At 38.6% G+C, this 25336-nt stretch overlaps 1 protein-coding gene across 3 annotated transcripts in view; it reads left to right on the forward strand.

Annotated features, from left to right (window-relative positions):
• Positions 1-25336, forward strand: part of ZDHHC15 (zinc finger DHHC-type palmitoyltransferase 15) — a 95682-nt gene that overhangs the window by 11741 nt on the left and 58605 nt on the right. For 2 of the 3 annotated variants that reach the window (XM_036270745.1, XM_036270746.1), the window contains exon 2: positions 4142-4168. The exons of the other annotated variant lie outside the window; for it this stretch is intronic. In XM_036270745.1, coding sequence (XP_036126638.1) covers positions 4142-4168 — 27 coding nt within the window. The remainder of the gene's footprint in view (positions 1-4141; positions 4169-25336) is intronic. 3 annotated transcript variants of the gene reach the window in all.

The following is a 25336-nucleotide window of genomic DNA, read 5'->3' on the forward strand; positions in this document are numbered from 1 at the left end:
GCTGTACCTTCCCAGCCGCAGTATTTCCAATCAGCTATTTTCAGGTGGTTTTTGAAGTCCAATGTTCTGCAGTTTAGCCTCAAGTCCAGTCCTGGCTAGGAGCAAGCAGACAGAACTTCCTTAGGCTTCAGCCATCTTCAGCCCTCCTCTGAAACAGGCTCTACTGGGAGTTTTTTTTAATTACTGCTTCGATTTCATTTGTGGTAATCTATCTATTCAGATTCTTTGATTCTTCATGATTCAGTGTTGGAAGACTGTTTCTAGGAATTTATCCATTTCTTTTAGTGTGTCCAATTTGTTGCCATATAGTTGTTCATCAGTTTATTCTTGTATATGGTTGTATACAGTTTCATTTTTTTTGCATGTTGCTGTCTTATTTTTTGAACACCATTTATTGACTAGCCTGTCTTTACCCCATTATATGTTCTTGCTTCATTTGTTATAGATTAATTGACCATACAAGCATGGGTATTTTTCTGGGCTCTCTGTTTTGTTCCATGGATCTATGTGTTTGTTTTTATGTCAGTGCCAGGATGTTTTGGTTACTATAATCTTGTAGTATAATTTGATAACAGGTCGTGAGATACCTCCAACTTTATTGTTTTTCAAGATCACTGCTGCTATTCAGGGTCTTTTCTGTTTTCATACAAATTTTTGGATTATTTCCTCCAATTCTCTGAAAACCACCATTGGTATTTTTATGGCAATTACGTTCAATCTATAGATTGATTGCTTTGGGTATTTTAGTGATATTAATACTTTCTATACATGACTGTGGTGTATCCCTACATTTATTTGTATCGTAATTAATTTCTTTCTTTAGTGTCTTGTAATTTTCCAAATACAGGTTTTTTTATCTGCTTGGTTAAATATATTACCCAGGTTGGTTTTTATGTGTTTGTTTTTTGATGCAGTTGTTAATGAGATTGTGTTCTTAGTTTCTTTTTCTGATAGTTCATTATTGATTGGTGTATAAAAATGCAACATATTTCTGATTATTTACTTTGTCAGCCTGAACCCTACTTCTTTCTATGTCTCTGGGTCTATTTTATTCATCAGCTTATATTGTCCATTATATTCCACAAATAAGTGAGATTATATGGTATTTGTCTTTCTCTAATTGGCTTATTTCGCTTAGAATAACACTCTCCAGGTCCCTCCATGTTGTCTCAAAGGATAAGAGATCTTTCTTTCTTACAGCTGCATAGTACTCCACTGTGTACATGTACCACAGCTTTTTTATCCACTCATCTATTGATGGACACTTGGGCTGTTTCCAGATCTTAGCGATTATAAATAGTGCTGCTATGAACATAGGGGTACATATATTCTTTCTGATTGGTGTTTCAGGCTTCTTAGGATATATTCCTAGAAGTGGGATCACTGGGTCAAATGGCAGTTCAATTTTTAATTTTTTGAGGAAACAACATATTGTTTTCCATAGTGGCTGCACCAGTCTGCATTCCCACCAGCAGTGTACTAGAGTAGTTCTGGTAGTTTTTTGGTGGAATGTTTCGGGTTCTCTCTATATAATATCATGCCATCTGCAAATAATGAGAGTTTTACCTCTTTTTTTTTTTTTAAATGTAAGCAATTTTATTTATTTATTTTTTTAATCCTCACCTGAGGACATTTTTCCATTTTTTGTTCAGATAGAGTGGGAGGGAGAGAAAGAGAGAGAAACATTGGTGTGAAAGGGATACATCAAGTGGTTGCCTCCCTCACCTACACAACCCAACCAGGGCCGGGGACAAACTGCAACTGAGGTACATGCCCTTAGCAGGAACTGAACCTGGGTATCTCTGGACTGCAGGCCAATGCTCTAACTGCTGAGCCAAACCGGCCAGGGCTACCTCTTTCTTTTCAATTTTGATGCTTTTTATTTCTTCCTTTTGTCTGATTGCTGTAGCTAAGACTTTTAGTACTATGTTGAATAAAAGAAATGAAAGTGGACATCCCTGTCTTTTTCCTGATCTTAAGGGAGATGCTTTTGGTTTTTTTTTTTCACTGAGGATGATGTTAGCTGTGGGTTTATGCCCTTTATTTTGTTTAGGTACATTTCCTTTATCCAACTTTGCTAAGAGCTTTTATCATAAATGGGTGCTGGAGCCCTGGCCGGTTTTGCTCAGGTTAGGGCATTGGCTCATGGACCAATGAGTCTGGGTTCAATTCTGGTCAAGGGCACGTGTCTCGTATCTCGGTTGAGGTTCATCCCGGCCCTGGTCAGGGTCGTGCGGGAGGCAGCCAGTCAATGTGTCTCTTGCACATCGATGTTTCTGTCTCTCTCCCTCCCTCCCACTCTATCTGAAGATAAACAGAAAAATATCCTCAGGTGAGGATTAAAAAAAATAAAAAACATAAATGGGTACTGGATTTCACAAAATGCCTTTTCTACATCTATTGATATGATTATATGATTTTATGCTTCATTTTGTTTATGTGGTGTATCATGTTTATTGATTTGCATGTATTCTACCATCTATGCATCCCAGGAATAAATCCCACTTGATCATGTATAATCATTTTAATCTATTGCTGAATTCAGTTTGCTAATATTTTGCTGAGGATGTTTGCATCTATTTTTATTGTATGAGTAGTATATATGTTTCTTTTCATCATTTTTAAATAGGATTTTTCAACTTAAGAAAGTAGTAATTGCTGTCAATCTTCAGGTACATATATTGAAAAAAAGGACATTATGTTGTCAGATTTTTAGCACGTACAAAATGGAATAGGTTTGACAGAGTCCATACAAATAATCATTTAAGAAATTTTAAAGGCTCAACAAAAATAGACTTGCAAATGAAGAGAAAGTATGACTAATGAAGAACCTAAGGAAATAACCCCTAGAATATAGTTAAATTTTGTGTTTGTTTGTTTGTTTGTTACCCCATTATTTTCTGGTCCTTAAGTGTTTATGACTGTGTACAAAAACTATCTTAATTTAATAGTTTCTCATGATTGATAATCATGCTTTGTAATTTCACCTTACCTTAGCATCTAGTACAAGCACACACAGAGGTTGTTGGTGAGTCTTTAGGTAGGCCTCACATTATACCAATGACATTCTGAACAAAAGATATGTATACATCACAGTTTGCCAGCAAGGAATGATTGGGAAAGGTAGACACAACACATAGAAAAAGCCCTGAAGACTGGAACCTAGTCACTATTCTACTACTAACTTGCTCTATGATCTTGAGCAAATCATTTCATATTACTCTAGTTCGTTTTTTCCCATCTTTATTTATTTATTTATTTTTATTTTTTTTATTCCTCACCTGAGGACATTTTTCCATTTTTTGTTCAGATAGAGTGGGGAGGGAGAGAGAGAGAGAGAAACATCGAGGTGAAAGGGACACATAGAGTGGTTGACACCCACACGACCCAACCAGGGCCAGGGACAAACCGCAACCGAGGTACATACCTTTAGCGGGAACCGAACCCGGGCCTCCCTGGACCGCAGGCTGACGCTCCACCGCTGAGCCAAACCGGCCAGGGCTGTTTTTTTCCCATCTTTAAAATAACACAGATAAATGAGATAATCCCTAAATTCCCTTTCAGTTCTGATATTCTGTGAAATCTTAGTTCAAATATTATAATAATTAATATTCATTAAGCATCATCTCATTTAAATATCAAGCAACCTTGTGAGGTAGGTGCTGTTAGGGAAGTTAAGGATCTTGTGCAGGGCTGAAAAATAGTGTGACTGGGTTTCTCACCCAGACAGTTTTACTTCAGAGCTTGCATGCAACCTCCACACTATGTTACCTCTGAAGATACAAGAGGTGCTTGGTATTTAAAGATGTTCTACAGTGAATACTTTCTGAAAAAGAATAATCATCTCCTCATTTATCAGCTTTTAAGTTCTTCGGTTTTTGGTGTTTCCATTTGCTATTTTATTTTATATCAGGTTATACCTATATTTGTTGAATGAATAGAAATTCTTTATTACTCATGGTTTAAAATGAAAGAAGATAGCAAAGAATGAAATTCCATCCTTCCCTTCCCTTATCTCAGTAGGTCAATGATTTTCTAAAGTACCATTGACAAACTTGCTTAAAAATAATTCTATGGAAAACTGATTAGAAATAAAATGTTTTCAAATATCATTAATGTTTACATTTTTCTCTCTTTTCAGTCACTGTTTTGAGCCCAGCAGAAAAAGGTAAGAGGTGGTTGTGAATTGTATTGGTCAGCACTGTATATCCAGAGTGAATTAATTACATGCAAGCTTATATTTTGAGCATCTTTCCCAGGAATACACTGAGGTGAGTGGAAAATAAAGGATGATAGTTTCCAGGAGGCTTACCAAGAGGTAGAACACAACATATTTTGAGTTGCATTTTTGATTATATCACAAAAATTGAAACTTATCAAGATTTATGATAGAGAAAAAGCACAGATAACTCTGTTGGCCAAAGTGACCCTAGGCTCTCTCTTGGTTCATCAGTTTTCCTACGTACCTTGCCTTTTTACCCAACTCACCCCTTCTTTAAGGCATTGAGTAAGGGCTCCACAGAGGGCTTCTAAGTCTTTCATCATCACAGTTCCTATATACTTACTATACGCTTCTCCATTTCTCATCCCCTTCTTTTCTTGATCTGCAATTTATACTACCATTCCAATGAAATTGAGGTATTTTCCATTAAAAATCTGTAAGCTAGGCATGAGTTTCAACAAACCCTTAAGCTTTACATTATTTTTTCAGGTATAACTATAAGTATTTATGTAGCCACTTTATATAGCCTCTTTTAATTCTCAATTCATGGGAATTAATTGTTGCAATTCATCATTAACTACACAGAATTTATATTGTGCTGTTTAAAACTCCAGTTTGCTATTACTAATTTGACAGAGGTGATAGCTATAGAAGCTACAGAGCATAATGGTGGGAAGATAGTAGATCTAATAGTAGTTTAAAGTATGAGTTCTGGAGCTGAACTGTCTAAATTCAAATCCTGGCTGTACTACTTCCTAGTAAATTATTTTATTCTCCTTGTGCTCATTTTATTAATGTATAGAATAGAAATATTAATTCTACTTATTTTGTAAAGTTGTGAAAATCTAATGAGTTAATGAATTTAAACTGCGGCAGTGGTAAGCAAGCACATTGTGATGACTCAAAAAATTATTATTAGAGCAAATCTTGAGTTGCCTTTTATTCTTATGCGTGGTTCTTAAGGTCAGAGGTTATTTTCTGCATACACACACACATACACACATATATCTAATTAAAATAAATATTTTCACAATAAACTTTTTAAACAACTTAGGTGGGGGTTTAGATGATGTTCTACCATAATAGGAATAATGACAATAATATTGTTATTATTTTTTTTTCTTTATTAATTTTAGAGAGAAAGAAAGGGAGAGGGAGAGATGGAAACATCAATGAGAGAGAACACTGATTGGCCGCCTCCTGCATGCCCCCTCTGGGGATTTGGCCCACAACTTGGGCATGTGCCCTGACCGGGAATTGAACCAGGAACTTCTTGATGCATGGGTCAAAGTTCAACACTGAGCCACACTGGCCGGGCTTGTTATTATTATTAGAAATTATAATTTATTGTGCCAGGTACCCAGCTAAATATTATGTATACATTGCTTCCTTTAATATTTACATCAACACAATCATGCAGACATGCTTATGTCCATTTTATTGAGAAGGAAACTGAAGTTTAGAGAGGTTAAATAACATCCCAGGTCATCTAACTAGTAAGTAGTAGGATTCTCTGAACTCTCTGACTTCAAATTCCACAGTCTTAAGAAAACCTACACTTCTCTTTTACTTTTCAATGTACAATTCCCTCATTTGCTTACTTAAGTTTCTTCATCAGAGACTTGATGCTCAGTTACTCTTTTTTCTAGTGTTTAAAGTTCAATATCTTCATTTTTTGTGTCTTATCAGTGAACTCAACCATACCAGTGTAGATTGTCATTTGTAAGCCCAACTCAGTTCAAAACCTTCCTCATAGCATCACTTTAGTTACCAGGATTTGAGCTTTTCAGATTATGTTACTACAGTGCATGATTTAAAGGTCCCTTTTGACTCTAGAGTTCTATGATTCCAAAGCACTTTTCTCCTGATAGCTCTTAAATTTATCAATACAGTGAAAAATAAGATTAAATTTTACTTCATTTTTCTGCAGTGGGGCATAATGGGATAAAGCACAAGATTTAGGGACAGGAGATCTGGGTTGGAGTTCCAACCCAGATTTAATAACTCTATAATATATACATATATATATAATTTAATAACTCTGTTACCTTTGGTAAGTAACTCAACTTCTATGAATGTCTAATTTTATAAAATGAGGCTAGTGTAATAACATCTTACAGATTTATTTTGAGCTAGCTGAAGTAAAAGTATACAGCAGTAAATTGCTTTGTAAATGTTAAGTATTAATCTCACTTGTAATATTTTTTTTATATCTCAGGATTCTCAAAGACAGTGGAATCCATAAATTAACATTAGATTTTATTGTAACCAGAAGGTTGAAAGTTAGACCTGTAAAGAACTTCTGAACACTAGGGCAGAAATGAGCCTTGCCTAGAAACACACTAGTAGGCCTAATGACTATCTGAAGTCCCTGCTAACCCTGTAACTCTCTTGTGACTTTTTTCAAATTACACTGCACTATTTTTATTGATTGATTTTTTTTTTTTTTTTTTTTTTTTTTTTTTTTTTGGAGAGAGAGAGAAAGGGAGAGACACACAGAAACGTCAATGTGAGACAGAAACATCTATTGGCCACCTCCCGCATGCCCCCCACTGAGGATCAAGCTGCAACCCTGGCATGTGGCCTGACCAGGAATCAAACCAGGACCTCTCAGTCCATGGGCTGACACTTAATCCACTGAGCCACACCAGCTGGGAGCCACAATTTTTTTTTTATCCTCTAATCTACTGAAGGGCACTTGGGTTGTTTCCAAATCTTGGCTATTTTAAATAATACTGCAATGAACATAGAGGTACCTATATTATTTTAAATTAGTTTTGGGTTTCTTTGCATATATTCCCACAAATGGAATCACTGGGTCATAAGTAGTTCTATTTTTATTTTTTTGAGGTAACTCCATAATGCTTTCTACAGTGGCTGCACCAATCTGCTTTCTGCCAACATTGTATGGGGATTCCCTTTTCTCCACATCCTTGCCAACACTTGTTTCTTGATTTGTTGATGATAGCCATTCTGACAGACTTGAGGTGATATCTCACTGTGGGTTTTATTTGCATTTCTCAAATTCTTTGACCACTTTTTATTTGGATAGTTTGTTTTTTTGGTTTTTACTTAAAAATTTTTTTTTCTTTATTGATTTTAGAGAGAGAGGAAGAGAGGGGGAAAGAGAGATAGAAACATCGATGAGAGAGAACATTGGTTGCCTGCTTCCTGCACGCACCCCCCCCACACACTGGGTATTTGGCCCACAACCTGGGCATGTGCCCTGACCAGTGACCTATTGGTGCATGGATCGACATTCAACCACTGAGCCACACCAGCCGAGCATAGGTTTTTACTTGTAAAACTTTCTTGTAAATTTTGGCTATTAACCCCTTATCAGATATATCATTGGAAAATATGTTCATTCAGTGGGTTGTCTTTTCATTTACTGTAGTTGATGGGTTTCCTTTGCTGTGCAAAAACTTTTTAGTGTGGTGTCATCCCACTTATTTACTTTTTCTTTTCTTTTCTTTGCCCGAGGAGATATATCAACAAAAATATTGCTACAAGAAATGTCCGAGATTTTACTGCCTATGTTTTCTTCTACATTTTTTATGGTTTTGAGTCTTACATTTAAGCCTTTAATCCATTTTTAGTTCATTCATGGGCATGGTGTAAGAAGGTAGTCTGCTTTCAATTTTTTATTGCATGTATCTGTCATATTTTTCTGACACTATTTATTGAATAGAATCTCTTTATACCTATTCTTGCTTTTTTTGGTAAAATATTAATTGATCTTAAAGGTGCGAGTTTATTTTTTAGCTCTCTGTTCTGTTCCATTTATCTATATGTCTGTTTTTATGCTAGTACCGTGCTGTTTTGATTACTGTGGCATTGTAGTATAGTTTTATGTCAGGTAGTATGATTTTTTCACCTTTGTCCTTCTCAAGATTGCTGTGGCTATTCACGGTATTCATTGGTGTCATATAAATTTCTGGAATATTTTATCTAGTTTTGAGAAATATGCCATTGATATTTTGATAGGAATTGCATTAAATATATAGATTGCTTTGGGTAGTATGGGCATTTCAAAGATGTTAATTCTTTCTGTTCATAAACACAATATATGCCTCCAATTATTAGTATCTCCAATTTCTTTCTTCAGTATCTTATAATTTTTTGAAAACAAGTCTTTTACATTTTTGGTTACATTATTTCTAGGTATTTTTAAATGCAATTGTAAATGGGATTGTTTTTTAGTTTCCCATTCTGATAATCATTATTGGTGTATAAAAATGCAACTGATTTCTGGATCTTTTTTTTATTTTTTATCCTGCTACTTTGTTGACCTCATTTATAAATTTTGGTAGTTTTTTGGTGGAATCTTTAAGGTTCTCTATATACAGTATTATATCATCTGCAAATATTACAATTTTTTTAACTTTGAAAATTTTTATTTATTTATTTATTTATATTTTTATTGTTGAAATTATTTACAGATGTTCCCCCCTTTGCCCCTCCAATCCGCTCCCATCCCCGCCCAGGCATTCACTGCATTGCTCTCTGTGTCCATCAATTATACATATACCCATATGAATTATTTGCTTAATCTCTTCCCCAAATATGACAGTTTTACATCTTCCTTTCCAATTTAGATGCCTTTTATTTCACTTTCTTATGTGATTGCTGTGGATAGGAAATCCAGTATTATATTTTAAAAGTGGTGAAATTGGACATCCCTGGCTTGTTCCTGATCTTAAGGGAAATGCTTTTAGTTTTTGCCTGTTGAGTATGATGGCTGTGGATTTGCCTTATATGGCCTCCCATTCCAGTTTGCTGAGAGTTTTTTTAAATCATAAATTGGTACTGTATTTTATCAAATGCCTTTTCTGCATCTTTCATATGATCATGTGATTTTTATCCTTTATTTTGTTTATATGGTGTTATAACATCTTCACATCCCCAGAAAAAAATCCATTCACTCATTGGTATGCGATCTTTTTAATATATTGCTGAATCCAGTTTGTTAATTTTTTGTTGAGGGTTTTAAAGTCTATGTTAATTTGGGATATTGGCCTGTAATTTTCTTTCTTTGTTGTGCCTTTATTTGATTTAGGATTTAGGGTAATGTTGGCCTCGTAAAATGAGCTTGGGAGTCTTTCTTCCTCTTGAATTTTTTGCGAGAGTTTGAGAAGCATAGGTGTTAGATTTTCTTGAATGTTTGGCAAAATTTGCCTGTGAAGCCATCCAGTCCAGGACTTTTGTTTGCTGGGAGCTTTTAAAAAATATATGTTTTATTGATTTTTTTTAGAAAGAGAGGAAGAGGGAGAGAGATAGAAATATCAGTGTGAGAAACATAGATTGGCTGCCTCCTGCACGCCCACTACTGGGGATCAAGCCCGCAACCTGGGCATGTACCCTGACTGGAAACTGAACCAGGAAATCTCAGTTCATGGGGTGACACTCAATCCACTGAGCCACACTGGCCGGGCTGTTGGGAGTTTTTTTATTACTGCTTCAATTTCGTGAGTTGTAATCAGTCTATTCAAATTTTGTCATTCTTCTTAAGCCTTGGAAGACTGTATGTTTCTAGGAATCTATTCAGTTTGTCCAGATTGGTCAATATATTGATGTATAGTTGTTCATAATATTTTTATACAATCCTTTGTATTTCTGTGGTATCAGTTGTTACTGCTCCTCTTTAATTTCTTACATTATTTATTTGGTTTTTCTTTCTTTTTTTCTTGATGAGCCTTGTTAAAGTTTGTCAAACTTTTTTATCTTTTCAAAGAACCAGCTTTTTAAATAGTTTTTTAAATACTCTATTTTGTTTAATTTTGCTCTGATTCTTATTGTTTCCTTTCTTCTACTCAGGGCTTTATTTGTCCTTCCTTCCTTCCTAATTTAAAAAAATTATCTTTATTGTTGAATGTATTAAAGATGTCCCCCCTTTTACCCCCTTTGACCCCTCCTCCCCAATCTCACCCCCCACCTGCCTTCCCCACAGTATTGTCTGTGTCCATTGGTTATGCATATATGCATACAAGTTCTTTGGTTTATCTCTTCCCACCCTCCCTCCCTCCTTCGTTTTGAGGTTCATCAGTCTAACAACCAATTTGTACTTCTTAATTCCTTCATCTTTTTCACACATCCTGCCAGCCCCCTCCCATCTGGCAAGCAAACAAAAAGTTCTCTGTATCTAGGAGTCTATTTCTGTTCTGTTTGCTCATTTTGTTTGTAGATTCAATTGTTGATAGATATGTATGTATTGCCATTTTATTGTTTATATTTTGTTCTTCCCCTCCTTCAAGAAAACCCTTCAACATTTCTCATAATACTGGTCTGGTGGTGATGAACTCCTTTAGCTTTTTCTTGTCTGGGAAACTCTATATGTCGATCGATTCTAAATGATAACTTTGTAGGATAGAGTAGTCTCGGTTGTAGGTCATTGCTTTTCATCACTTTGAATATCTCTAGCCACTCCTTTCTGGCCTGCAAAGTTTCTTTTGAGAAATCAGCTGACAGTCTTATGGGGGCTCCTTTGTAGGTAATGAACTGCTTTTCTCTTGCTGCTTTTAAGATTCTCTCTTTGTCTTTAACCTTTGGCATTTTGATGATGATGTGTCTTGGTATGGGCCTCTTTGGGTTCATCTTGTTTGGGACTCTCTGTGTTTCCTGGACTTGTATGTCTGTTTCCTTCACCAAGTTAGGGAAGTTTTCTGTCATTATTTTTCCAAATAGGTTTTCAATTTCTTGTTCTCTCTCTTCTCCTTCTGGTACCCCCATAATGTGAATGCTGGTACACTCCAAGTTGTCCCAGAGGCTCCTAACACTGTCCTCATTCTTTTGGATTCCTTTTTCTTTTTGCTGTTCTGATTGGGTGTTCTTTGCTTCCTTATAATCCAAATCGATGGTTTGTTTCTTGGCTTCACCTACTGTACTATTGATTCCCTGTAAATTATTCTTTATTTCAGTTAGTGCATCCTTCATTTCTGACTGGTCCTTTTTTATGTTGTTGATATTCTCACTAAGTTCCTTGGAGTTCTCCTTAAGTTCCTTGAAGTTCTCACTAACTTCCTTGAGCATCCTTATAACCAGTGTTTTGAACTCTGCATCTGACTGATTGCTTATCTCCATTTTGTTTAGTTATTTTCCTGGAATTTTGTTCTCTTCTTTCATTTGGGACGTTTCTTTGTCTCTTCCTTTGGCTGCTTCCTTGTTTGTCTCTATGTATTAGGTAGAGTTGCTATGTCTCCTTAGCTTCATAGGGTGGCCGATTGTTGTAGGTGTCCTGTAGGATCCAGTGGCACAGCCTCCCTAGTCACCCCAGCTGGGCCCTTGAGGTACACCCCTAGTGTTGACTATACACCCTGTGTTGTAACTAAGTCTTGATTGCTGTTGGAACATCAATGGGAGGGATTTACTCAAGCTGATCAGCTGCAAGGACTGGCTGTGCCCACTGACCACTGGCCTCTGGCTACCTTGGAGGATCAGCTGTGTAGGGCCCACCACACAGAACAAGACTTACTTCAGCAGGGCTCTGGTACCCACTGAGTCCACTCCTTGAGTGCGTCACTTGTGGAGGGGTTGGGTGGTGGTGTTTCGATGTGGTCTAAAGCTGTCCACTGGGTGTGCTGGCTCTGGGGCAAGGTCAGCCACTGCCTGTGTCCTACTCGGGGCCACCTGGCGTAAGCTACAAAGTGATCGGCAGATTGCTGCTTCTTGTGCTGGGCTTGGAGATGCCCAGGAAAAGCCACATTGTGAACCAAGGCTGGCTGCTTCTAGGGCCGGGCCTGGGGCCACTTAATGAGAGGTATGGGGCTCGCTGAGACCAGATGCTGCTTGTTTGAGAGATTTCAGGAAAATCTGAAGCACAGTCCAAGACAAGCCAATCCTATGGTAAAGCCGTTTGAAACAGCTTGGGTGGGCCCAGAAGTTGGGTGGGGAGGGGACTCAGGGAATCAGCAGAGTGGGGCAAACAGTGTGAGCCAGGTTGCTGGAGTCCCAGATATGGCTGCTGTCTGCCACCCCAGGGAAGGGCTCACCAAAGGAACAAAGGCCTCTGCCAGCACGTCTGTACAGGAGAAAGTTGCCTCTCCAATTTTTGCACCAATGCCAAACAACTCAGTTCTTCCTGGTATGTCTCTGGTGCCTTTCAAGCTGCCCCCCAACACTAGGGCCCCAAAGGAGTGAGTCCAAGTAAGTCCATGCATGGGCCCTTTAAGAGGAACTGCCTAGGACTCCAGAAGCTTCAGCCTCCCTCAGCTTCAACTCCCACTGGTTTTACTGCCGGAAGTGATGGGGATTCGCTTCCTGGCACTGGAACCCTGAGCTGGGAGCCTGGTGTGGTATCAGGTCCCCTCAGCCCTCAAGGAGGACCTTCACAGCAGAGATATCCTCCTGATTTTTATCCACCACATGTGGGTGTGGGACCAACCCGTCCGCCTCCACCCTTCCTACCAGTCTCCATGTGACTTCTTCATTAATTTCGTAGTTGTAGGGCTTCCATTCAGCTCGGTGTCAGGTGGTTCTGAAGGATGGTTGTGTTGTAGTTTAGTTGTAATTTTGATGTGGTTGTGGGAAGAGGCAAGTACCATGTTTAGCTACACCACCATCTTGACCAGAAGTCTATTTTTAAATTTTTAAAAAATATGTTTTTATTGATTTTAGAGAGAGAGGGAGATGGAGAGAGATAGAAACATCAATGAGAAATAAACACCAACATTGACTGGCTGCCTCCTGCATGCTCCTTGATGGGGATCAAGCCCGAAACCTGGGCAGGTGTCCTGACCAGGAATCAAACCAGCAACCTATTACTCCATGGGTTGATGCTAAGCCACTGATCCATACTAGCTGGGCTGCTGTTCTTTTTTTTTAAGTTACTTGAAGTGTAAAGTTTGACTGTTTATTTGAGATTCTTCTAGTTTTTTGAGATAGGCCTCTAATGCTATGAATTTCCCTCTTAGGACAGATTTTTGCTGTGTCCTATAGGTTTGGGGATTTTTTTTCTCTTTTTCAATTGTTTCAATGTATTTTCAGATTTCTTTCTTGATCTCATTGTCAACACATTTTTTATTTAGTAACATGTTATTTAGCCTTCATGTCTTTGTGTGTCTATCAGGTTTTTTTTTCCTTTTGATCATGGTCAGGTAAGATGCTTGTTATTATTTCAGTTTTCTTAAATTGATTGATACTTATTTTGTGTCCTAGAAATTCTTCCATGTGCACTTGAAAATAATGTATACTGTGCTGCTTTATGGTTAAACACTCTGAGGATAGCAATTAAATTAATCTGATCCTGTGTGTCATTTATTACCTCTATTTCCTCCATGATTTTATTGTCTGGAAAATTTATTGATGAGGTCAGTGAGTGCTATAATCCTCTACTATGATGGTATTACTTCAAACTCTCCCTTTACATCCTTCTTAGTCTCTTATTGTATCCTTTGTGTTAGAATCTATTTTGTGTGATATAAGTATTGCTACCCCAGGTTTCTAATTTTTATTGTCATTTGCATGAATATTTTTTTATCCATTTACTTTTAGTGTCTATCTTCCATTCTGATGTTTGTTTTATCCATTCAGTTATCCAATATCTTTTCATTGGACTATTTAAGATATTTACATTTAAAGTGACTATTGATGGGCTTTTATTTAACGTTATTTTAATCTTTATAACTATTTTCCTTTTTTTAAAAAAATATTATTATTCTTTAGGAAGACCCATTAACATTTCTTATAATACTGGTTTGGTGGTAATGAACTCATTTAACCTTTTCTTGTCTGTAAAGCTTTTTGTTCTTCATTCAATTTTTTTAAAGCAAAAATAAACATTTATTCTCTTATAGAGTTTCTAAGGGTCAGGAATTCAGGAGTGGCTTAGCCAAGTAGTTGTGGCTTGGGGTGTCTCAGGAGTTAGTAGTCAAAAAGTTGGCTGAGGGCAGTCTTATGAAAACTTGTTGGGGATGAAGAGTCTGCTTCCAAGGTGATGTGCCCATATGACTGTTGGCTAGAGGCTTCAGTTGCTCATCACATGGACCTCCCTGTAGGGCTGCTTGCCTGGTCTTACACATGGTAGGTGGCTTCACCTACAAACAGTGATGTTTTCTCATGCATCTGGAAGGTGGTGCTCTCAAGCTTCCAGCTTCTTTGTTTCATTTTCCCCATCAGAATTACTTTGTTGATGATGACAAGTATGGCTGCTGTCCAAGAAGAAAGGGTGTGAGTGTTTGTGTGTGGGGAAGAGGAGTGCTTCTCTCCAATTCACAGTATGAATTGCTTCGTCTAGTTAGTAGTTGTCTTTTTGTTCCTCATTCAATTTTAAATGATAGTATTGCTGGGTAAATTAGTCTTGTCTGTAGGCTCTTGCTTTTCCTCACTGAATATTTCATGCCAATCTCTTCTGGCCTGAAATGTTTCTGTTGAGAAATCAGATGAAAGTCTAATGGGAACTCACTTGTAGGTAACTAACTCTTTTTCTCTTGCTGCTTTTAAGGTTATCTCTTTGTCTTTGCATTCCTCATTTTAATTATAATGTGTCTTTTTTTTTTTTTATCCTCACCCGAGGACATTTTTTCTATTTTTTTTTTTTGTTGTTCAGATAGAGTGTGGGAGGGAGAGAGAGAGAGAGAGAGAAACATCGATGTGAAAGGGACACATCGAGTGGCTGCCACCCGCACGACCAACCAGGGCCGGGGACAAACTGCAACCGAGGTACATGCCCTTAGCGGGAACCGAACCCGGGTCTCTCAGGACCGCAGGCCGACGCTCTAACCGCTGAGCCAAACCGGCCAGGGCTAATGTGTCTTGATATGGGCCTCTTTCGGGTCATCTTGTTTGGGTCTCTCCGCACTTCCTGGGCTTGAATGTCTTTTTCCTTCAACAGGTTATGAAAGTTTTCAGTCATTATTTCTTCTTTTTATTGTTCTGATTGCATGTTTTCTGCTACCTTGTCTTTCAATTCAGTGATTTGATTCTGTTTCATCCAACCTACTGTTTATTTTTACTGTTAGGCCGGCAGAGTCTGCCAGGCACAAAGAGACGAGTATTTGGCTGTATTTTTCATTTCAGATATTGTATTCTTTATTTCTGACTGGTTATTTTCTACATCTTTTTTATGCTGTTGTAGTTTTCAGTAACTTTTTGCAGTTCTCACTGTTTGTTGAGTAACCTTATAAACATTTTTTTGAGCTCTGTATCTGGTAAATTGCTTGCCTCCATTTCATTTAGCTCTTTTTAAAACTTTTTTTTAATTTTATACATATAAAAGCGGGAGGGAGAGAGGGAGGAAGAGAGAGAGAGAGAAACATCAATGTGAGAGAGACACATGGACTGGTTGCCACACACACAATCCCAACCGGGGCCAGGGACAAACTGAAACTGAGGTATATGCCCTTAGCGGGAACTTAACCCGGGACTCTCTGGTCCATGGGCCGATGCTCTAACTGCTGAGCCAAACTTGCCAGGGCTTTTTTTTTTTTTTTTTTTTTTAAAGACTTCTCTTGTTCTTTTATTTTGGGAATGTTTCTTTGTTTTCCCATTTTGACTGCCTCTTTATGTTTGTTTCTATGTATTAGGTAGATCTTCTATGTCTCCCAGTCTTGATAGGGATTCTGGTGCAAGTCAATATCAGATGCTGCCTGTGATTAGTTCTGGGCAACCTGTTTCTAGCTATTAAGCAATCTACAGTTTGAGGCTGCCTCTACTGGTCTTGGGTGTGCATAGATAGGATTAAGCTGTGCACCAAGGCCAATTTCCATCATCACAAAGTCCAGGGGTAGGTCAGCAAAAGGCCCTCGGCACCCTGTGATTAGCCTCCACCTGCCTTTGTCTGCCAGCTGACTGTTAGGTTCAGTTACAGAAAGAGCCTCTGGCAGTACTCATGTTACATGAAAAAGATTCTCACTGAGTCACCAGGTACTTGCAAATGATGTTCACAGGAGGATTACAGGCTAAATCTCAGCAAGAGTGTTAGGACTGAGGTCCCTCAACATTTTTCACAGGGTATGCCAAATCTAGCTGCCACCCACTGGTTGCCTGCAGACCTTTGTGATGGGACAGAGTCTCAGGAAAACTTCAGGGTTAGGCCGGCAGAGTCTGCCAGGCACAAAGAGACCAGTATTTGGCTGTATGAAAGAAGGGCTTTCACCCCTCGGACCTGTAAGGACAAAATGGCTCCGTTTTATTTTATTTCTTCTCCTTTTTTAAAAAAAATTTTTCTTTATTGATTTTTAGAGAGGGAGAGAGAGATAGAGACATTGATGAGAAAAAACATCGATTGGCCACCTCCTGCGTGCCCCCCACTGGGGATTAGGCCCACAACCTGGGCATGTGCCTTGACTGGGAATTGAACTGGTGACCTCTTGGTGCATGGGTTAATGTTTAACCACTGAGCCACACCAGCTGGGCCAAAATAGCTCCTTTTAAAAAAAATACAACTTAGTCTGTTGGAGTCTACCAGCAGCTGTATCTCAGCAGGGCAGGACTACCAGGAGTTGGGAGGATGGGACTAGCAGATCTCTCGTGAGAGGGAGTGCCTGTCAGGCTTGTGAGAAAGAAGAAGGAGTGGCCCCCACCCCAGAGCCACAAAACTCAGTCACTGACACCCCTTAAGTTTTCTCAGACCTCTACACCCCTGCTAGGCAGCTGATTCTTCAGCAGAGTGTGAGATCTGCAGGGTGGGGTGACAGGCAGTGCAGAAGGTGAAGGTATTGCATTCTCCCAGGCTGATCCCATAAGGAGAGGACTTCTCCATCCAAGAAAGATAGCTTCTGCTGTTGTGAGAGGAACTCATTCACAAAATTCTTGGTACCTATCCCTTCAACTCTATCCCCAGAACCACAAACCTCAATCTCTCCTCACAGAACTCTAGTCCACTCTGCCCTACTTCTGAAAGAATCCAGGGTGAGTGGCTGTGAGTGAGATTTTGTGTGTTTGCCTTTTGAGAGGAAGCCTGTGTCTCTAGCAGAGTCCTCCTGTGTCTCCTCGGCAGACAAAATTCCCATTGATTTTCTCAGCCAGATGTTATGTGGACACCTCTTCATGGCTCTGATGCTCTGGGCTGGGAAGCCCAGCATGGCTTTGGGACCCTTAATTCCTCAGGGGGAACCTTTGCAGCTATCCTCCAGGATCTCAGCTGCTGCCCAAGGGAGTGGTGCCACCCCTTTTTTATGTCTCTGCTCTTCCTATCAGTCTAAATGTGGCTTCTTATGTAAATCCTTGGTTATAAAACTTCTGTTCAGCTAGTCTTCAGTTGGTTACTCAGGTTGATTGTTCTATAATTTAGTTGTAATTCCAGTTTAGTCCTGGGATGAGGTGAGTGTAACTCCTACTTACTCTGCTGACATCTTGGATCCTCATACAACTGTTAAAAATGAGAATGAAGGAACCGAAAAATGGCGGCGGAGTGAACGGAGCTACACAGACCGTCTCCCAGAACCAAACTGGAATTACAACTATAACACAGACAAATCGACGGGAAAAACCAACAGAAAAGCAGCTTGCGAGGACCATACAACGAGGGACACGGACTCCATCCCGGTAGGCTTGCGAAGGCGCGAGACGGGGGCTGGGAACCCACGGTCAGCAGCTCCGCAGCGGCCTTAGCTGGGAGCGGCGCCCTCGGGTCACACTCCCAGGCGGCTCCACAGGGCAGCCGGGACAGAGTCTGAAACTGCCACAGCCACTCACCTTGGGCTCCAGCAGAGGGAGGGCGGACTGGACTGGAGCTGTGACGGGACACTCGGGGTTTGGAGGGTGCTCAGAGCTTTGGCTGAGTGCAGCCACTCAGGATGGCGGCCACATTGCTCCTTCCCAGGGCTCTGAGGAGAGGCAGCAGCCCCTCCCTCGGAGATCCAACCCCACCCTGTGGGCCATTGAAGTGCTAATTGAGGCTCATTAACAACCAGCATCTGCCCCACCCTTGTGAAAGCCCCTTGGCTGAGCACCAGAGGGAGTTTTTCAATCAACTGACAACCCAAAACTCATCAACTAACCTAGACTGCTAGCCTCCAGGCAAAAAGCTAGAGGATAACAGTACGTTTCCTGGGCTGGCAACATTAACCAGGAAAGTAAGACTTGACAGTGGTGTTCAACGTGGGTCCTCCCTCGCTCATCTACACACAGGAGAGGGAGCCACAAACAGCAGAACACCAACACCCACAGGGAGAACTTGACAGGCTCCAAAGCCCACAGTGATAGCCAAAACGGTGAAACACAGAAACAGAAGCCAAATGAAAGAGCAAGACACCTCCACCGAAGATGAGATCAATGTGGAGCAATTAGGCATGTTAACAGAGCTAGAATTCAGAGCCATGATCTTGAGGAAGCTGAACAGCATGAGTAAGGACATAGAGACACTGAAAATAAGCCAATTGGAAATTAAAAACCAACAAGAAGAGATAAAAAATGACATATCAGAAATGAAAAACACATTGGAAGGTTTAAAAAGCAGAGTAGGGGAAGCTGAGGACCGGATCACTGAATTAGAAGACAAGGTAGAAAAAATCAACCAATCAGAAAAACAAAAGGAAAAAACTATTAAAAAACAGGAAGACAGCTTAAGAGAACTATGGGGCAACTGGAAACGTAACAATATTCGCATCATAGGAGTCCCCGAAGAAGAAGAAAATGAGCAAGGGATAGAGAATATATTCAAAAAAATAGTGAGAGAAAACTTCCCTAATTTGGTGAAGGAAGAAGGCATTCAAGTTCAAGAAGCACAGAGAGTCCCAAGTAAGAAGAACCCAAACAGGCCCACACCAAGACACATAGTAATTAAAATGCCACAAACTAAAGACAAAGAGAGAATCCTAAAAGCAGCAAGAGATAAGCAACAGGTTACCTACAAAGGGAACCCCATAAGGCTCTCAGCTGACTTCTCACAAGAAATACTACAGGCCAGAAGAGAATGGCATGAAGTAATCAAAGTCATGAAAAACAAGAATCTGAATCCAAGACTACTCTACCAAGCAAGGCTATCATTCAAAATAGAAGATCAAATAAAGAGCTTCCCAGACAAAAAAAGGCTAAGGGAATACATTAGCACCAAACCAGCACTGCAAGAAATGTTAAAAGGACTGCTGTAATTAGCAGTAGAAATGGGAAGAAAAATAGAACCACACTAAACAAAAATGGCAATAAATAAGTACATATCAATAATCACCTTAAACGTAAATGGATTGAATGCTCCCATAAAGAGACACAGAGTAGCTGATTGGATAAGAAAGCATGACTCATCTATATGTTGTTTACAAGAGACCCACCTCTCAACAAAAGACTCACATAGGTTGAAAGTGAAGGGATGGAAAAAAATTTTCCAAGCAAATGGAAAGCAAAAAAAAGCTGGGGTAGCAATTCTCATATCTGATAAAATAGATTTCAAAATGAAGACCATAACTAGAGACAAAGACGGCCACTACATAATATTGAAAGGATCTATCCAACGGGAAGATATAACCTTGATAAACATATATGCACCCAATATAGGAGCACCAAAATATATTAAAAATCTTCTGGAGGACTTCCAAGGAGAAATCGACAACAATACAATCATAGCAGGGGACTTCAACACCCCGTTGACAGCACTGGATAGATCCTCTAGGCAAAAAATTAGCAAGGAAACAGAGACTCTAAATGAAGCACTAGACCAAATGGATTTAATAGATATCTACAGAGAATTACACCCCAAAACTACAGAATACACATTCTTCTCAAGTGCACATGGGACATTCTCAAAGATAGACCACATGATAGGACACAAACTAAATCTCTACAAGTTCAAGAAGATTGAAATCATATCAAGCATCTTCTCAGATCACAATGGCATGAAACTAGAAATCAATTGCAACAAGAACATGCAAAGACATTTCAACACATGGAGGCTAAATAGCATGTTGTTAAACAATGAATGGGTCATCGAGGAGATCAAGGAAGAAATCAAAAACTTCCTGGAAACCAATGAAAATGAACACACAACAACACAAAATCTATGGGATGCAGCGAAAGCAGTTCTGAGAGGGAAGTTCATAGCACTACAGGCCTACCTCAAAAAACAAGAAAAATTTCTAATTGACTGTCTAACCTCACAACTTAAAGAAATAGAAAGCAAACAAAAAGAAAACCCCAGAGCAAGTAGAAGGAAGGAAATAGTAAAGATCAGAGCAGAAATAAATGACATAGAGACCAAAAAAACAATTCAAAGGATCAATGAAACAAAGAGCTGGTTTTTCGAAAAGATAAACAAGACTGATGGACCCTTACCTAGACTCACCAAGAAACAAAGAGAGAGAACCCAAATACACAAAATCAGAAATGAAAGAGGAGAAGTAACAACCAACACCACGGAAATACAAAAGATCGTTAACAACTACTACGAACAACTATATGGCAACAAATTCGACAATCTAAGTGAAATGGACACATTTCTAGAAACACACAGTCTCCCAAAACTATTCCCGGAAGAGATAGAAAACTTGAACAGACCAATAACAACTAAGGAAATTGAAGAGGTAATCAAGACTCTCCCAGCAAACAAGAGCCCAGGCCCAGATGGTTTCACGGGGGAGTTTTACCGAACATTCAAAAAAGAACTAACACCCATTCTCCTCAAACTATTTCAAATAATTCAAGAAGAAGGAAGACTTCCAAACACGTTCTATGAGGCCAGCATAATTCTAATTCCAAAACCAGAAAAAGACACTACGAAGAAAGAAAACTACAGGCCAATATCCCTGATGAACATAGACGCCAAAATCCTGAACAAAATATTAGCAAATCGGATCCAGAAATACATCAAAAAAATTATTCACCATGACCAAGTGGGATTCATTCCAGGGATGCAAGGCTGGTACAATATTCGCAAATCAATAAACGTGATACACCACATAAACAAAATGAAGAATAAAAACCACATGATCATATCAATAGAGGCTGAAAAAGCATTCGACAAAATCCAGCATCCATTTCTGATAAAAACGCTCAGCAATGTAGGAATAGAGGGATCATATCTCGACATAATAAAGGCCATATATGAAAGACCTACAGCCAACATCATACTCAATGGACAGAAACTAAAAACATTTCCATTAAGAACAGGAACAAGCCCTGGCCGGTTTGGTTCAGCGGTTAGAGCATCGGCCTGCGGTCCTGAGAGACCCGGGTTCGGTTCCCGCTAAGGGCACGTACCTCGGTTGCAGTTTGTCCCCGGCCCTGGTTGGTTGTGCGGGTGGCAGCCATTCGATGTGTTCCTTTCACATCGATGTTTCTCTCTCTCTCTCTGTTCCTCTCTCTCCCTCCCAGTCTACCTGAACAAAAAATGGAAAAATGTCCTCAGGTGAGGATAAAAAAAAAAAAAAGAAGAACAGGAACAAGACAGGGATGTCCACTTTCGCCACTCTTATTTAACATTGTACTGGAAGTCTTAGCCACAGCAATCAGACATGAAGAAAAAATAAAAGGGATCCAAATTGGAAAGGAGGAAGTGAAACTGTCATTATTTGCAGATGACATGATATTGTACATAGAAAACCCTAAAGACTCCATCAAAAATCTATTAGACTTAATAAATGAATTTGGCAAAGTAGCAGGATACAAAATTAACGTCAAGAAATCGACGGCATTCTTGTACGTCAATGATGAACTCACAGAAAGAGAAACTGAAAAAACAATCTCATTTACCATCACTCCAAAAAAATTACGATACCTAGGAATAAACTTAACCAAAGAAGTAAAGGACCTATTTGCAGAAAACTACAGGTCATTGAAAAAAGAAATAGAGGAAGATATAAAAAAGTGGAAGCACATACCCTGTTCATGGATTGGAAGAATTAACATAATTAAAATGTCCATACTACCCAAAGCAATCTATAGATTCAATGCAATCCCCATCAAAATACCAACGACATATTTCATATAACTAGAACAAATACTTCAAAAGTTCATATGGAACCAAAAAAGACCCCGAATAGCCACAGCAATCTTGAAAAAGAAGAACAAAGTAGGTGGGATCACAACACCAGATATCAGGTTATACTACAAAGCGACTGTAACCAAAACAGCCTGGTACTGGCACAAGAACAGGCATATAGACCAGTGGAACAGAACTGAAAACCCAGAAATGGACCCAAGGCAATACGCTCAATTAATATTTGACAAATGTGGCAAGAGCATACCGTGGAGTAAAGACAACCTCTTTAATAAATGGTGTTGGGAAAACTGGACAGCTACATGCAAAATAATGAAACTAGACCATCAACTTACACCATACACAAAAATAAACTCAAAATGGATAAAAGACTTAAATGTGACCCATGAATCCATAAAAATTCTAGAAGAAAATGTAGGCAACAAAATTTCGGACATCATATGGAGCAGAATTTTCACTGATACATCACCTAAGGCAACAGAAATAAAGGAGAAAATGAACACATGGGACTACATCAAACTCAAAAGCTTCTGCACAGCAAAAGAAACAATCATCAAAATGGAAAGGCAACCCACTGTATGGGAAAACATCATTGCCAATGATGTATCAGATAAGGGGTTAATTTCCAATATATATAGAGTGCTCATACAACTCCACAAAAGGAAGACAAAGAACCCAATTAAAAAATGGGCAGAGGAGCTGAATAGACACCTCTCCAAACAGGACATACAAATGGCCAAGAGACATATGAAGAAATGTTCAACATCACTAATCATCAGAGAGATGCAAATTAAAACGACAATGAGGTATCACCTCACACCTGTCAGAATGGCCGCCATCAACAAATCATCAAACAACAAGTGTTGGCGAGGGTGTGGAGAAAAGGGGACTCTAATACACTGCTGGTGGGAATGCAGACTGGTGCAGCCACTATGGAAAACAATATGGTGCTACCTCAAAAAATTAAAAATTGAACTTCCATTTGACCCAGTGATCCCACTGCTGGGAATATACCCTAAGAAGCCTGAAACACCAATCAGGAAGAATCTATGTACCCCCATGTTCATAGCAGCACTATTTACAATAGCTAAGATCTGGAAACAGCCCAAGTGTCCACCAGTAGACGAATGGATAAAAAAGCTGTGGTACATATACACAATGGAGTACTATGCAGCGGTAAGAAAGAAAGATCTCTTATCCTTTGAGATGACATGGAGGGACCTGGAAAGTATTATCCTAAGTGAAAGAAGCCAAGCAGAAAAAGACAAATACCACATGATCTCACTTATATATGGAATATAATGAACATAACAGTCTGAGGAATACAGTAGACCCAGACACATGGAAGTAGGGCACAGATTGACATCCCTCAGAAGAGGGGATGGGGGGTGGGGGGGTGGGAAGAGATAAACCACAGAACTTATATGCATGTATGCATGACCAATGGACATGGACAACTAAGCCAGGGACAGGGTGGAGGGGGGGTGGGGTGGGGGGGTGCCAATGGGGTAAAAAGGTAAAATATCTGTAACAAAAAAATAAATAAAAATTCATAAAAAAAAATGAGAATGAACAAGCTCACTCTCTCTAAGTTATATTGAACAAATGATATACAACTTATAGTAAATGAAAGAGAAGTAAGGTGAAAATAGTGTGTATAGAATACTGCTATTTGTGTGGAAAAAAAAGCATACTATTTTGGTGCTTTTATATGTATAAATTCTGAAATGATACAGAATAAAATCATGACAGTGTGACATTTCTTTTAGGGAGGGAAACCATATTGCTGAGGGGCAGGGATAGAAGGGAGACTTTTCACTGTGTACAATTTAATACCTTCAAACTTTGAACCTTGTGTTTGTATTATTTTTCAAAAGAAATACAATAGAAAAAATTTAAATATATTAAAAATTCAATGTGTATTATGTTCATATACATTTATATAAACATATAAGAAAAAGAAGATTTGGAATAATATACATCAAACACCAAACCAAACAGTTATTATGCCTTAGGAAGGGGAGGTGGAAAGTTAGATTTTTGTGTTTGGTGGATATTTACTTTTTACTTTATGTCGTTTAAATTTGAAAATCAGATTTTCTAATTATATGAATCAACCACATAAAATGAAATCCTATACTATAGGGCTGGGGGCACTGGACCAAGAGAGTACAGCTCTTTTTTTAAAAAAAATTCAGCCTTAAATGTATAAAAGTCTCAGTCCTTTTAACATGTTTGTAACATCATTCTTCCTTGAGTCTGATGGATTGAAGTAATAAGAGCTTGTTTCAATACTCAAGTCAAGGAAATATACAATGCAATATGCAAAAAATGTATCACAGAATTGAACACTTGAAGGATATAATTTTATTGACTGATGTCACCCCAATAAATTTTACAATTTTTTAAAAAAGGAAACAATAAACCATGGCTGATATGATTCACTTGGTTGGAGCATTGTCTGGTACACCAAAAGGTTGCGAGTTCAATTTCCTGTCAAGGCATATACCCAGGTTGTGGGTTTTATCCCCGGTCAGGGTGTGTGCCTCTGCCTCTCTCTCTCTCTTCCTCTCTCTCTTTAAAATCAATAAAAGGCTTGCAAAAAGGAAGTAATAAGACCTTACCATTGAAGAACTCAAAATGAAGCAGTAAACTAACTTTTAGTCCTATAATGAACTCTGTGGAGAATATGGAAATTTCACATATTAGAAGAGCTATCTAGGAGGCACAGGGGATACAAAGAAAAGCAGTGGTGAACCACTTTTACAATTGTCTTAAATGTACAACTCATTTCAATAGTGTGTATTCTTTGGAGCTATTAAAAAGAACTTGTGATTTAGAGTCAGAATATTCCTTCTAAAACCTGGCTACATTATACAGTAGCTGTGTGAATTTGCATAATCAACTACCCCTATAGTTAATCAACTATTCCTATTTTATTACTGAGCTCTGAAATTTATTTAAAAAATTAAATAAAGTATTATGAAAGCATATTGAAAACTCTATAGTGCTGTGAAAGTAGTATTGTCATTTTTCATCACTCACAGTGGTAGAGTTAATAACAATTGGCTATATTGTCATAAAGGACATTTTCTCTTTATTCTCAGAATTGCATGGAAACTTTTCAAACATGCAACTTCCAGAAAGTCGCTGGTTCCATATTTGGCATTATAAATTGTTTCTATCACTGCATGGGGTAAAATAAGAATTAAAGTTCAATAGTAATACTAAAAAGTATTTGGTAATAA

Source organism: Molossus molossus, unplaced genomic scaffold (genome assembly GCF_014108415.1).
Source record: "Molossus molossus isolate mMolMol1 unplaced genomic scaffold, mMolMol1.p scaffold_m16_p_2, whole genome shotgun sequence".
Taxonomy (NCBI): domain Eukaryota; kingdom Metazoa; phylum Chordata; class Mammalia; order Chiroptera; family Molossidae; genus Molossus; species Molossus molossus.